The 16192-nt window shown below is 39.8% G+C and overlaps 1 protein-coding gene across 9 annotated transcripts in view; it reads right to left on the minus strand.

Annotated features, from left to right (window-relative positions):
• Positions 1 to 316: 316 nt before the first annotated feature.
• The window catches only part of LDB1 (LIM domain binding 1), a 199626-nt gene continuing 183750 nt past the window's right edge, over positions 317 to 16192 (minus strand). For 4 of the 9 annotated variants that reach the window (XM_075215901.1, XM_075215897.1, XM_075215898.1 and 1 more), the window contains 8 exons: positions 14888 to 14963; positions 14515 to 14617; positions 13417 to 13589; positions 12178 to 12300; positions 10436 to 10519; positions 9862 to 9985; positions 9627 to 9775; positions 317 to 5668 (listed from right to left, as the gene is read on the minus strand). In XM_075215901.1, coding sequence (XP_075072002.1) covers positions 5438 to 5668; positions 9627 to 9775; positions 9862 to 9985; positions 10436 to 10519; positions 12178 to 12300; positions 13417 to 13589; positions 14515 to 14617; positions 14888 to 14963 — 1063 coding nt within the window. In that variant the 3' untranslated portion in view covers positions 317 to 5437. Of the gene's footprint in view, positions 5778 to 6795; positions 6845 to 9626; positions 9776 to 9861; positions 9986 to 10435; positions 10520 to 12177; positions 12301 to 13416; positions 13590 to 14514; positions 14618 to 14887; positions 14964 to 16192 lie in introns of all 9 variants that reach the window. The other 5 variants (XM_075215903.1, XM_075215902.1, XM_075215899.1 and 2 more) reach the window with 5 other exon arrangements.

Raw genomic sequence — 16192 nt, forward strand, 5'->3', positions numbered from 1 at the left:
GGTCATGTTGGGAGGTGTAGTGTCCTATGTCTGTATAGAGTGTAATAGAATTGTATTATGATCATGTCCAGTGGTCAGGACATGTTGGGGGTGTAGTGTCCTATGTCTGTATAGAGTGTAATAGAATTGTATTATGATCATGTCCAGTGGTCAGGTCATGTTGGAGGTGTAGTGTCCTATGTCGGTATACAGTGTAATGGAATTGTATTATGATCATGTCCAGTGGTCAGTTAGATACATCATGGGGTGTGAGTTGTGCTATGATCACCAAGTATTTAACAATTTTGCAAGAAAAGAGGAAGAGTGAAAACAATCAGACATAGAAACCCATCTAGAGTTTATTATACAATATATTTATAAAGAAACCAGAGAATATGAACCTTAGATTGGAGACCCTAACAATGGAGGGAACACGGTTGGAATAAAATGATTCAAATGAACATTATGAAACCGAGAACTGGCGTTTTAATAGTACCATACAGGACTTAATGGCACAAACTATGCAATGTCATGTTGATTGCTCTTACGTTGGCAAAGTCTACAGGGCGATGGGTAAGGGTCATATGTGTCACCATTTCACAACATAAAATAAAACAATCCTAAACAGGGAGGGGTGCATGGGGTATTTCAGACCCCTCAGACACTGTACCTTCTGATAACAACAAAATAATAATATATAGTATAAAAGAAAAAAATATATGGTACGCACACATTTATATATACATATATATATTCTAAAAGTTTCCAACATTACCTCCCACGGCTGAGATTTACATAGAAACAGGACACAGGGTTATAATGAATGCATCGCTGTAGGTTATATGGAAAGAGAGCAAGAAAGAGTGAAAACAGTTGGTACAAGCAAAAGACTGAACTTGGGTAGTATTAACATTATCAGTGTCATTAATTAATTAACAGAACTCTGGGGAAAAAGAAGTGTTTTTTTTCCCACAAAACCAATTCAAATATTTAATTGACAAAAAAAAATAAATTAAAGAAGAATAGGTGTTACTTAAGAGACCAGTAATTTAAAGCGGATGTTAGGTGGCTGTTTAGGGGTGACCTGGTATTCATGAACATGCAGCCTATTCACTAGGAACCAGTGACTGTCACTTGTTATAATGTGCATTAAGGAGGTCACCTATCTCTAGTGACTGGATAGGCCGCATGCTTACAGATATTGGTTCAGTCCACCGTCAGTAAGAGACAGGTATATAAACCCAGGAACCTATTCAGATCCTAAAGTCAAATAAGCCTTAAACCCTAAATTTGCTCCATCAACTAACAAATACTGAACTGACAAACAATGTTTAAGTCAGCATTAAATATGTAAGATATATTCTAAAACAAGTACATAAACTAGAAGCAAGCTTTAGAAGAGCACCTAAGTAATTTTAGGCTAACTTGGAATAATTTCTCTACATTAAAATGGGCACTTTTCTCTTCCCGGTTCCTTAAAATTTGTAGATGGTCATTAGATTGATCTAAATGTACAGAATTTCGCTCACCTCTAGTTAAATGGAACATATTTACCTTTAGAAGACTGCATTAATGAACCAACGGTGAATAAAGGTTGGTTGGACAAAAACAGTACAGCCCATGCCTCTGCCAAAGTTATGTATTACACTTAGTCTACATAGCAAATGTTGGGCTCCCCCCTAGTGGTAGACTGCGAAATCTGTAAAGTTGTTGAGTACACAAATATACAGATTTTATGTTGATTTCTTTCTGTAGTTTGTGATCCCACAAATTGCTTCATTATAAAAAGGTTATAACAAAAAAAGGAAGACATTTTTTTCAGGGGGTATGCCTATAAAACTCAGTGTTCCCTTTGCAAAATCTGTGTCTCTCTCCTGAAAACATTTCTAACCTGATCTTAGCCTGAACCAGTCAGTAACCAAGCTCCTCAATGGTCATGTGACAACAGCGTTTTAGGCTATGAACATCCCATCTATAAATTATCAGCGGTGAAGTGTTCATATTGAAAGGTGCGATCGGGGCTGGTTAAATTATGAAAGCTTTTAACTACTTAGAAACGGTCTCTTTCACCGCTTGGCTATAGAGTGTAAAATTATCTCTAGCTGCAGTATTTGACTCCAGGGAGAATGGCATGTCATATATAACATTACCAAGTGGGCAAATTTTTCAGGGAGGGTATAGAGCAGTGTTTCTTAGCTGAAGTCCTCACACCTCCCAACAGGTCATACTTTGAGGATTCCTGTCTGCAGAAGCAGGTGGGATAATTACTGACCCAGCCAAGTAGATCAAGTCACCTGTGGATGATTAATGAAACACTGAAAACATGAGCTGTTGGGGAGGTGCGAGGACTAGAGTTAACACTGGTATAGAGGATTCTCTCTCTACATACCGGAATACAAATGCTGGAGTGTAAATTACAGAAGGCATGGACAGAATCCAAGACAAGGTTGCGGCTACACTCAGATGAGATTACAGTGGCTGCATAGACCACTTGGAACCATCTAGGTAAATTCATGTCAACCTTAGAGAGTGATTTAAGTGAATGGAAATAAAGGATTATTATTTTCTTTCGTCTTGAGTCTATTGTTTCAGAAGTGGAGCAAGGAAACTATTCTGTTGAGATGAGCAGCACCGTTGGGTACACCCCCCCACCAACCCCGCTGGAAGAGGATTTTGCTTTTCTGCAAGCCGACGCTCACAGAGATTTCTATCTGGCAGGTTAGAAGCAGTTTGTTGGATTCCATCATGAAAACGCATCTAACACCCCCAACGTGCAGTTTCTTGCTCGCTTACTTAATCACAAAGGTATGAATATTCCCTCAAACAGAGGTAGACAACCTGTGGCTCTCCAGCTCCTGTGAAAATAACATTTCAACATGCTTGTAGATGGGCAGGGAATTGTGAAACCTGTCCCAAAACAGCCAGAGAGCCACCAGTTGCCTAAATAATATGAAGAATTTGTTCAAATGAAAAAAAATAATAAATCTGCTTCACTAAATGTGGAAATAAAAAAATACCCCCCCCCCCCCCCCCCAAAAAAAAAAACAACTTAACTCATGAAGACTGCATATACAAAACAAGCACATTAAAACACAGACTGGTCATTCCTGGTTTGCCCTTGAATACAACACAGCTCAGCACATCAGATTTTATGCATAGCAGGTCTGCGTGGTGTCCAAGGGGGGGGGGGGGAAATGACTAAGTTTAGGACATATGAAGGTCTCTTTTTTTCAGCAGTTTTTCCAAATAAATGAATATTAATTCACCCTTTCACTCTTTTGCTTACAACAAAGTTTGGACTCTGCACTGGGATGTCCAGATTGTGTAAAAGGGGGTCTTACGCCTAAACACATTAAACCAAACTAGACCATTAAGAGTTACATTATTACAGTGAACTGGTGACCATAAATCAACCCCAGTTTGTACACCCCTCAATATTCCGCACCCCTACAAAAATGGGAACATAGGAATATCCACCCGAACCCGATCCCAAATATCATATTACCTATACATTTATAAAAAAAAAAAAAAAAGAAAAAAAAAAAAAAAAAAAAGTCATCTGTTCTAAATGATGATATATTAATACTAGAATTACACACTGCTTCTACCAAGCGGAAAATATACAGGCACAAAATACACAAACCCAAGCAGGAGAACAGGGAGCAGGGAGAGAGTAGCACACGATTTTACATAGAAGAAACAACTCTCTTCCACTTGGACGGATTACAAAGGAATTCTGCAAAGTCTTTCCTTGGTTTGAAGCTTTTGGAACTGTAGAAAACAAGATTCCCCAGAGAGATCTAGAATAAGCTAGTACAAAATCAGGACAGCATTTTTTTAACTTACTTTTTTAATAATATTATTTAAAAAACCAAAAACGGAAAAAAAACAAAAAAAAACAATTAAAAAATAAAATAAAAATAAAATAGAAAAGTGATCAAGAATGAGGTACTGTGGATACTGAAACTACAACGTTTTCTGGTATTAATGATTATGTACAATGATCTGGAATATAAAAAAGGAATACAGTGCATTACATTTAATATGTGCCCGATAATCGCCTTATATGAATGGTTTGATCACAGCTCCGACACGTGGCAGAGGGTGCCCCGTTTGGAGAACTATATAGGTTTTGTACTTTATGCTGCCATAAACCGACGTTAATGGGGAAGATTTCCCACATGCAGATTTATTGGTTTGTCTATACCCTCCATACAATATATTTATCCTTTTAACTGCTTCCTGCGTTTACCACCAGTCGTTGGATCATCTAGGTAGATTTGTATTTTAATTTTCATTAGATTTGAACGCGTGTTGTTTCCAAAGATGAGAAGATTAAAAAAACTCTCCTGAGACAATAGACTGTTAGAAGTCTTTCTTAGTAGTTTGCATGTTCCCACTTGCAAATACATTTTTTTTTTCTTAATGTGGAATAACCTTTTAAAACACTCTTTAAAACAGGTAAACTCCACCTTCAGAGCATTCTATTGACTAAACAGATAGAAACAGATCTGCCGTGTATATACCATTGTATATAATGCACTAACACAGGCTGATGGTAAAATAAAAAAAATAAAAAGTCTGCCAGGACAACAGATCTCTGAATGCAGAGTTCCCTTTAACCAATGGTCAGAACAGCAGGTCAGTATAATTATAATGACATGCTGATCTGCCTAAGCTGCTGTGATATTTCAAACTGTGGTGATGACTACACAATCTCCTGGTAAGGTGATTGCTGGCAGTGAACTGTATTGAATGTGCCCAAAGTCCCTGGCATTCTAGGCATGGGGTATGTTCTCTGCTTACAAGTCCCCAAAAACCAGCTCTATCCAGATGTATATGCGCGTACGTACGTACATACATACAATATATATATATATATAATGTGTGTGTGCAAATCCGTTGATCCCTCCTATAGCTATTAGCACTGAGAACGTTTATAGGTTTGTAAGTTCTTAAATGGAAACAAATATAATTCATGGCTTGAGATGGTGGGAGGCAGCTGATCTGTGGGCTGTACTGATATTCATGAGAATGGAAGTCCATCTATTCATCAGGAACTAGTGACATCCGTGAGGCACCAAGTGCCTCGTGCCTCAGGGATGTCACTAGCTGCTAGTGAATGGATAGGCTAGAGATTGGATTGGATATTGGAGACTGGTTCTAGCTCTTGACTTGGGTACATTCCAGTCCCCATATGCAGTTAATAGTCCACAGTACCTCAGTCCGTCTCACAGTAACCCCCTTCCTAAAAAGGTATGACCTGCAGCAAAGGGGTTAATTTTAAAATGTCATTTTTTTATTTCAATTTACAGGTAGATAAGTGTCAACTTTTTTTTTTTTTTCTTTTTTTTTTTTCTTCTTGACTTTTATTTTAAAACAACATTTTTGTTCCTCCACATCGGCCTGTTATACACATATATATATTTGTCTTAATCTATTTTTTGTTTTTGTATTTTTACTGTGAAGCCTGTGAGGTTGGGTTCTCCGATTTGCTTTCTTGGCTTGAGGGTGGTTTGCTGTTCCAGGGGCTGTTGGCGCCTAGCGCGGGGGAGTTATTGAAGCTGTCCTCGTCATCAATTCCATTGGCAGCATCAAACTGAGTGTTCTCCAGGCGGGTTATCAGTCGCTCATCTTCATCCCCGAATTCTCCTCCCATCAGGGTTGGTTCGCCCACCACCATTACATCCTGAAAGGGAAGAGTTCCAGAAACATAATCAAGGCAGAGGCGTGTCCCTTCCTTCCACTACTACGCGTGGTCAGAAGCGGCTTCTCGGAGGTCAGGGGGAAGCGGAGGCCTGCAAAAATGCATGTAACGTAAGGGATGTAGGATTAAAGCCCTACCGTCATGACAAAGAAGCATGTGTTACTCATTACGGATCAGGTAAGACTTCCAAAACAAGTGTAGGGTCGCTTCACAAGATCAGCTGATCAGCGCTCCATTTGGACCACACTTGCTCTCCACCCAACAGTAACCAATTGGGAAATCGGAGCATTTAAGCCCTGCCCCCTCCCTCCCCCCAAAAAAACCACAGCACCTAAAGAAATAGGCTCCACCCCCAAACCATGAAACCCCACCCCTTATGGCTGTGAAAACGGTGACTGTTGGTGGAAATGCACTTAGACCGTTAACAGCGTTCAACGCAGGCAGCTGACGTAAATATATATTTGAGACATTTTTGAAAACCAGTTCGCAGGACAAATGAGCTGTAACCCATAGCAACCGGATTGTCATTTTTCTAGTATAATTTAAAAGACCAAAAGAAATCATGTGATTGGTTGCTATGGCAATAGGGACTATGCAAAAACAACCTTCCCCCGAAAGTGTGTGCACCATTAAAGGGATTCATGGCTAACCCTCCATACCGCAGAGGAATAAGACGAGTGATGGCACCGATGTATGTCACTACACGTACCCAATCCTGTCCCGTGATACAGTCACTCATTGTCCTCTCTGCCGCTTGGCTGCTATGTCACCTGTGCAATGGTTTTCATAAATGTCCCATAACAATGTACAGCACATCCCTGTGCCTCGTTTTATTAAACACCTCACCAAGGAACAATATTGTTTGCATTCAACGGTGTTCACGATCTCTGTGTGAAACTCAATGGAAACAGAGAGCAGCTCAAATGCAGAAAATACAAATAAGATTTTCGGTTCTGATCATACTACATCTAGGTGTGTTTTCGCCTTCACTCACATTATAGAAAACTATCTAAGCCAGTGACAGAATACAGAAGTTGGTGGAAGAGAGAACACAGAGGGAAACTGATAGCCGAGCGCAACAGGACGCTCGAGCTTGTGGTAAAACACACCTAGAAAACAGCCGTGTCATGCTTCTTCAGTAAGTTTAGACATTTGCCCCTACAAATATAAGTAAAAATAATGGTTTACTCCATACTATGCAGCTAATGAATGTATATATAAAGCTGCAAAACCCTCCAGAACCAATACTTACAGCAGACGTTCATTTACTGCACAATGTTTAGTATTTTTCGACATGAATCCCAGAAAGATTATAATACTTTGTACGCCAAAGCAATATAATGACGTCTCGTAGGAGCCTTAACACAACAAAGACTTTCAAAACGGTAACGGTAAGCGTCTAATGGAAACAACTGATAAGTTTCCAGGAATTGTCGACCAGTTCTCTGTGATAAGGGCATATTTAGACTAGAAATCACAGCGAGAGCTTAGATCTGCGTTACAGAGGCGCATTGTACTCTGTGTGTGTTAGTATTGGCCCTGGAGAGCATTACACACATTTGCAGGCAGGGGTTTAAAAGGTTTTAAAATTAAATTTCTATAAAAAAAATAAATAAATACATTAATAGCCTAAACATTGTCATATATACTTAGGCTGCTCAGTTAAGAGAAAACAGGTAAAATTTTAAAGAGGCCGTGCCACCATTAGACAAAGTATTTGTTTTGACAAAACCAATTTAGTTTTTATACTGAAACATATAATATTAAGTTTCTGTGTCAATGATGGGAGTTAGACACCAAGGGGTATATTTACTAAACTGCGGGTTTGACAAAGTGGAGATGTTGCCTATAGCAACCAATCAGATTCTAGCTGTCATTTTGTAGAATGTATTAAATAACCAGAATCTGATTGGTTGCTATAGGCAACATCTCCACTTTGTCAAACCTGCAGTTTAGTAAATATACCCCTAAATCTGGCTTCAGCACAGACACAGCCAGGCTTCACCCTACTCCAGATATCAGTCTTCCCAGAAACACTTAGCTGTGTGAGACTGCACTCATCGCTGCAAGCCGTGATGTAGAAACTGGATAATCTGTGGTAGGCAACTTTCAGTACTCCTGTTATAGATCTATTCATCCAATGGCACGCTGGGACTTGTAGTCCCACAAAAGCTGAAGAGCCACAGGTCACATTCCTATGATCTATGGCTCACAGTGTCCAGATATACGTAGCATGTGAACTATTCTTTTCTAGTACTATCAGTCTTGTAACCAAACACACAACTGTATAGAAGAAGCAGAGAAACACTTCACAGGTCAACAATATAAAAACAGTTTAAATCAAAAGACCTTCAAAAGTATCACCCAGATTTTAGCTTCTAGAATTCCCCAGTAATGTTGCCTAACGGAACGGTGTCCTGAGCAGGTAAAGAAGTCTACCAACCATATCCTTTAACTCTTTAAGAAAGGCAGCAACTCAAGACTCCTGCAGGTTTGGAGATGCCCATCTTTCCAACGCCTGACTAACGTCCAATCTTCCAGCCGCCGATGTGGAGTTTTAGAAATGCAGAGCTTTCTACATATCGGCTGGTCACGTGTCCAGTGCTCCAATCGGTTAAAACTCTCACAGAAAACATGTTGGTCATATGCGCTTAGTAGTAATTCCGACTACAACTTTCTCTCTTAGAAGCCTCCGATTGCTCCATAAGTGTGTCACTTAATAAATGTAGGGTTTATGAACAGACCAATGTTTACCTTCAGAAAATACAGGTACATTTTTTTGTCTCCTGCAGCAATTTTTTTTCCCTAGGACGAGAATTTCTTTTGGTAGGATATTGGAATAAAATCAATTCCAATAATATCATTGGCAGGAAAAAAATATTTAAAAAAAAAACAAACAAAAAAACCCCCCACTTCCATGATACTTCCTAAAACTAGTTTTAGAAGCTTTTCCTTCTTATTCATTTACGATTGAAAATCACAAACTCTTAAGGTGGAACACTGTAGTGGGGACAGGATGTGGTGCCTTTATGTAGTAGGTTTGCAATCACATAATCATAAGTCCTCGTCAATGACACAGAATGGGCGACATCATTATGGGGTGCTGTAAAGGTTTCTTCCACGGGGATGGAAACTGTTTCTTTAAGCATTTTAGGGAATGGATATGTTAGGGATGTGGGACTTAGTTAATTCCTCTAATTAAATATATTGGCTGAATATTAGATTAAACCAGAATAAATGTGCTGCAATAGTGAGCTAATTATGCAGCTACATGGGAGAGATGGCTCAGACGTGGCCAACCATAACCTGCAGGGAGTCCCAGTGATGTTTGTGGACTGGGGCAATCCCATTAGCGCACTGAGTAATAGAGCTACCAACCTGACAACCTATGAAACGGTCCTGGTTCCAGCGCTTAATGGAGCATAGCCCCCAATCCAGCCTCAATTTTATGCATGGAAGCTGTTCGGTGATCAGGAAGGGGTTAGTGCTGCAGCCGTGACCTTGGCTAACCCTTTCCACAAGCCCAGACACGAGAGAACCAATATGCACAATTAGCCCCAGCCCTCAGAACAGTCAGTATTGCACCTTATATAAACATCTCATTGGATGAAGGCCGAACCTTTACTATAGTGATGAAAGAAGAAAGATAGTAATAATGCTTCAGTTGTTTTCTGCACGATAACGTTTCAGTTTCCCAAGTGGCACGAGCCCTTTAAAAATCTCTCTGTACGTCCAGTGATCATTCTATTCTAAGATTTAAAGAGGCAACGGCAACTGTCATTCAGTGTAACATATCAGTGCAGGAATAAACGACATTTGGTGAATGTAGCCGTGAATGATGATAATTAAGTCGCCATTGTCACTTTAAGGTCTGATCTGCACACACGGGGGTAAACGTGGGGCGATGGAGGTAAAATAGTAAATAAAAGATGATGCTTACAGGTACCTGGCTGGAGAGGGCGAAGGTACTTGCGGGACTTTTCTTCTTACTGTTGCTGTTATTTGTGTTGCCCCCTCCAGAGCTCATTGTGCTCCCCCCAGACATCTTCCTTTTCCTCCTCTTATTGGGGGCCTGTCGGGCTGGCTCGGCTGTAGGAGTGAGACGGCAGAAGTCAGATTTACACGGACACGACACCCCAATGGCGGCGCGGGCCGTGACAGTCATGTATCCTTACCGGGTGGCGCTACCATCCGTTGCCATTTCTGGAAGAGACACGTCTTTAAACAATCGCGAGGGCTTAAACTGTACGTCTTGTGTCGGGACATGAGCTCCTGCATCGGCTCCAGAATTACACACAGCTGTGGGGGGGAAACGCGTTTCGCCAATAAGTTTAAACAAGATTACAGTATACAAAATAAAAACAAAATCGGATTAAGAAGTTTTATAACGAACTGGCAGCAAATCAGTATGGTGTACAGATGGAAGAGAAACACCAACCCAGTCAATCAACTATTGTGATCAGCTATCGAGAAGGTCAATAAATGTGGTGGGACGATTACAACATCTGACAGTGTATGCGGTCGTTGTATTAACAAGCTAATTAGTGCTTTGCCAGATCATGGAACAGCTGGATGGTTTGGATTGAGGATACAATGTATGTACACGGATGGTTAAGCCTGATGCAGCAGCCTGTGTAGGACCAGATTTAATCTAGGAGAGGGGAATACCATTCAACAATCTGCTCCAGAAAACTGAACGAACAACACACAACATTCTGGAAGTCAGTACATAGGTCGCAGCTCGCTTACTCGGAGGTAGTTAAGTGTAGAATTAGAAAGTCCACATCTTGTGATATTCTTTGATAGCTGGTCCAACATTTGGGGGTCCTGGGCCTGAAAAGTTGAGAATAAAGTTTAGATTTTAAGTGGAATAATGGTAAATGTTACAGTGGTCAAGTTGACATCACATAGTAGAGGCATCCAATTTGTGGGATGAGCAAAAGAGAAAAAAATGCCATTGTTTATGTGGATGAATTCTATGAATTAAAATCTTTGAATTGGTGATTTATCGCCAGCTAGTCATATTGAATCATAATATTCTAACATTGGATATGAAGTTTATTTATGAAGTATTTGTGAACAAGGTTGCCGATTACCATACAGGATTATCTTCTCATAATGAATAATAGTATTTGGAAGCAACTGGAAAGACGCTTTTAATACACCATGTCTGTGATACCATTACCGGTCACTCAGCTGATGCCATTGAGGATTAGTATGCTTTATAGAGCGGGTAACTTCCACAGTAAATATTCTATGGATCCCTTTGATATAGAAGCTAACAGAGCCACAAAACGCGTCAGAAATTGATGCGAACAGTGTTTTTTCAAAAGTATTCCAAGACCCCAATACATTACAACTGGCTCCAATATTGCAATCTGTGACAACATAATATTAAGATGCCAAGGACTGGACATTGCAACCAAAAAAATCCAGACAACGACTTGTAATACATACACGCTTGGCTCTGGTATAGACGATTGCCCATTCAAACTACTGAAATATAATATTACTTCAAACACTTCCAAAAAACTTTTTGCTTTAAAGGATACGTTTATATTGTAGTCTGGACTTTATCTGTGTTTTCTCTTTGGAGGTCAATAACGATTCATGACCACTGCAGTGTGTGATTTTACCATAGTTTATATGATTAAATGTGCTTTTCTTTTAAAATAAATAAGAATTGATCATATTTATATTATATTTCTGCGCCTTGTCTCGTCTCTGGTACCCACCTCTCACTCCCGCCTACAAGACTTCTCCCGTGCTGCTCCCCACTTATAGAATTCTCTACCACGCCCGATCAGGCTTTCCCCCAGCCTTCAACTGTTTAGATGCTCTTTGAAAACCCATCTCTTTATTAGACCTGAAATTATTCCTGATGATACTACTCACACTAACGCACCATCATAACTGTCCCAATCTCCACTTTGAGCCACACTCACTCAGCTGCATCCTCTTCCACTTAGAATGTAAGCTCTCTAATGAACAGGCTCCTTTATAACCTTTGTTTTAATGACTGCATTTATTTTGTCTACTTTGTATGTCCCTGTTCTATGTATGTCCTGTTTTCCCTACTGTACGGCGCTGTGGCGCATTACAAATTTCTGATAATATTTATCACAGACATGAGTGTTTATTGATTTTTTAATACCAATACTGAGTGCAGTCCTGAATTGCTTTTGTTTAAGGTTTGCAGTCTCCTTATGACAGCTGCCTATATAATTGCAATTTAATATTGCAGGTGCCATTAGGAACTTTTTTCGTTTGATTGTCATAGTTTTGTAGAATTGACAAATATTTGGCCTGTCAATTCATTAGGCAGTAGTGATCTAATAAAGACATGTTATATGGTGGTGCAGCAGAAGGTTGCATTCTCTTAATTATTGAATCAAGCTACAAATTGGCGGTCTCTGTGAGAAGAAAATGGGTGCAATATAAAAGTGCAGTATTAAACTTCTAAGGCGGGTATTATAATAAGCCTGTCTTACATGCATGGCGAGAATACTGCGGGGAATGAGCTCTCGATGTTGCCGGATGCTGAAGTGCCATGTCTTTATCCTCATCATGTCATCAAACATAAACTCGAGGTATAATCGCCCCTCTACGCACACCTAAAACAGAAAACGCGGACATGTCAAGGTACGCGCACTAATGTGCCCAATTATAATCACAATAAGGAGAAATACCTTAAAATATGTTCAATATTATATGAAGCCAGAACAAATATACTGAAGTTATATATAAAATTCAGCACCAAAGTTGCCTTATTTATCCATCACCACTAGATGGCACTATCTGCATTTGTTACAAGAATAATTTCCTCTTGCAAACATTCTAATACGGAGTAATAGACGCCAATGTTTTACTTCCGTCAGGTCATATCCTGCTGTGTGAATGAAGTGTCAATAGATGTTGGGAATGCATGCTGCACCGTTGTAGAGGTCCGTGTTACAGGCGACTTAAAATATACCCATCATACCTCAAGGTGCAAAGCCCTGAAAGCAGAATAGAGTGTAGCATAAAATAATAAAGCTACTTACAGATGGATTTTGTTAGAGAACATTAGGATTTGCTGAGAATTCCAGGCTATAATCCCTGGGGAAAATATACAAATAAATCTCTCCAAAAGAATGAAGGACTTCTGGGTAAAATCGTGTACACAGCAGCCCTCTGCTTAACTGAAACACAAGCTGGGTTTTTCGAGCAGGACACAGACTTGTGCTAATGCTTTTAACAGTCTTTGAAAGCAACCAGCAAATCGTAGAAAAATTGTTTAGATTTAATTTGGGACTGATCAACACAATATTTAGGTGCATTGATGTAGACAGACCACACTAAAACCCTCAAACTACAGCATCTGACCAGTTTGGCTATCTACAGGAGTGGTCAAATCAAATTACATTTGGGATGCAGCAAGGATCAGTTCCTGAAGTGTACTCCGCAGCAAATGATCCTCTCTTGTGGTACCCATGGCACAGAGGAAACCGGTCTCAGGAACAGACCGCTAAACATCCACCCCCTACCACATATCTGAACCAGGACATACCCTTTAAATAAGGCAACAAACTTGTTTGGTTTTATTTACACCAAATGCACATTATAGGTAAAAGAATAAAGAATCAATTTCTTGATTTTCTCTGTGCCAATGTCACATTCCACCAGTGGGGATGAAATCCCCTTGTATTACTTTGTATGAAGCATTGTGTGCACACGGCAGTCGTACTTACCTGTGTGAACATGGGTTTTCCGTGCTGTGTGACCATCGTGCACTGATCGCAGTCAAGGGAGACAAAGTTATTGTGGAATGACTCCTTGGGGTGTTTCAAGACGTAGTACAGCTCTGTGGCTCCGCCCTCAAATATGCTGCGGAAATACCGGGGAATAAGCGTCCGTCCGATGGCTGAAGAGAAACGCAAACCTTGGTTAAAGTCAGTGCAGGTAGCGGTCATTTATTTGTGTGTTATACTAAAGGGTTTAACCAATGTCTACACTGTTTGCAGTCTCCATGAGGTCTGTTTCCCAATGAACTGCTAAGTTCCATTCTCATGAATGCTGGTTCAGTGGGCAAGATCGCTGCCTACTACAAAGCACACTGGATGCAAACAGTCCTTCAATATTGCACCAGTGAGCCTATAATGTCCAGGGTGTTTCAAGGTGCACGCTTGCCTTCTGGTCTCTGGAAAAACCTCCACAAAATAGACGTGTTCACTGTGCAAACCTGTAAAGGTCTCAAAGTCCCACCTCGTACCTCGTTAGAATTAACCATCAATTAAATAAAAGGTCTAAGTTTTTCTCCTAAAATAATGCTGGGTTTAGTAGCTTAAACTAGTCATGATGGTGGTGAAGTGTTGGGCTTGTGTGGAGTAGTTAAATGAGACATAAGGCTACACAGAGAGGGACTGATGTAAATGAGCAAACATTCTCTATTTATACAACACCAACAATATCACAACCAAAGGATCATATATAATAAACACGAGCACTCTACAGTTTTTTCAAGATAATTTTCAAGGTTCCAGACTAAATGCGCAGTGACCAATAGCAACCATGACGACCAATCAGCAATGATCTTTGACAGATCTACAGCATGTAACACAATGACAGTACATGCATTGGGTTATAGAACATGAGGAGAACCCTAGTTTAACAAGGGCTGGGTAAATTAGGGATAGAAGAATAATGACAGAACGCAGCCAGCTGCGTGCACTGTCTTATAGACGTGCGGTGATAAGATGAGGAACCAGACGTACAAAGCTCACTGTGGAAGTCACAACTCCGTGATGCTAAGAATCACAAATGGGTCCAACCAAAGCGGAAAGACTTACTGTATCTCTTTGGTCCGTCCTCCAAGCAAAAGGTGATGGTCAACATGGCGTCATCTTCGAAGAACTCTGTAGTGAAAGCGTCCCACCAGAGATTATCACATTCCTGCAACCAGAAACCGCGATCACATACATGTAATACATATATACATACTCTAAAAGCTTTGTATTCATTAAATGTAGAGATAGTGCATGTACAATAAGTGGTAAAGAAAACAAAACTATATCCTTTTTTTTTTTTTTTTTTTAAATTTAATCATTTAAATCATTTAATCATTTGATCTTTCCCACATACCAGCCAACACCAATCCCCTATATGACTTGAAACCTTGTACTGTATAGAGGGAAATAAAAACACACTGAGATATCACCGTACCTCTGTCCAATTTTGCAGACGTTTGTTCAGTTCAAATATTCTGTAATCTGTTTGGTTCCCATACGGCGTGTGTCTCCTGTAGGGAAACCAAGACTCCGTTAGCACAATGAACTAACAAGTTACAGTTACAATATACGCTCATCCCTTACATACAGTGCAGGCAGACATTTCCCAAACCAAATCCCAGGCCATCAGTTCACTATAAAGCAGCGACATCACCGAGGCACGAAGCCCAGTGCCTCATGCCTCAAACGTGTCACTAGACCCTAGAGAACAGATGTACATTCCAATGAGAAATTGTTTCATTTTACAAAATGGCTACAACTGCATTCAATTTTGTATACAGACTATTCTGTGTGTTCAATGCTATGCGTAGAATAATGCTGGTCATCAAATAAAATAGGGGGGAGGAGGAAGAAGTAGAAAGAAGAAGAAGAAGGAAGAAGGAAAGTAAAACAACCACCCGTTCTCCCATTGTGCTTATGAAAGGCTCTATGGCTCACCTGCCAGTAACCAGCGTGTGGAAAAAAAATGACAATTTTGTTTTTAAAAATAAAAAATATCAGAATATTTTGATTTAAATCAGATTTTTTTTGATTTTTACACAAATGATCAAGGACACAAATAAACCCAGTAAAAACAATAATACAAAGTTCTTTTAAAATACTGTATCTTTAATACATTCAATTTAAATGACTTGACAGTGTCACCAATCATGACACAGCAAACTACACACAAATCACAACACAAACTGCAAAAGAAAAGAAACCGCGATGATGATAAAAGTTACAACAGTTGGCAATTGCCCGATTTGTAAATCTGAGTGAGCCTACACATTAGTTTTACTGAACGCCTTAAAAAGAAACACAAGTTTTGCAGCTTTGTCAGTACCCAAGCGGTTTCTCAGTTTTGACTGCACCAAACCAGATGTGGAAAATATTCTTTCTACTGAATCTGGTGATGCTGCAGCTGTTGGCGATTGCTCTACTGCTACCATGATATGTTTATTACCAGCTACAGTTTCTGAACCAATGTGCACTATCACCAGTCTATTGGTGCCACTGTTGACACAACATCGTGGTCAATAAACGGGGTCGCTTTTACAATAAGTTACTTCTTTCTCTGAACTTGAAACACTGGTGTAGTGTTGGTGTTGGTCATTCTCTCTGGATTCTGGAATTGTCTGTTTATTGTCTGTTTCTTGTCTGGACCTGTCCGTTGCCTGCACCTCTTTGTATCACACGAGTCACAATTAAATTAGGTCAGCAAGCAATAGACAGAGATACAGACCTTTTATTAGTAGAG

The sequence above is a fragment of the Mixophyes fleayi genome, chromosome 6 (assembly GCF_038048845.1).
Source record: "Mixophyes fleayi isolate aMixFle1 chromosome 6, aMixFle1.hap1, whole genome shotgun sequence".
In the NCBI taxonomy this organism is placed as follows: Eukaryota; Metazoa; Chordata; class Amphibia; order Anura; family Limnodynastidae; genus Mixophyes; species Mixophyes fleayi.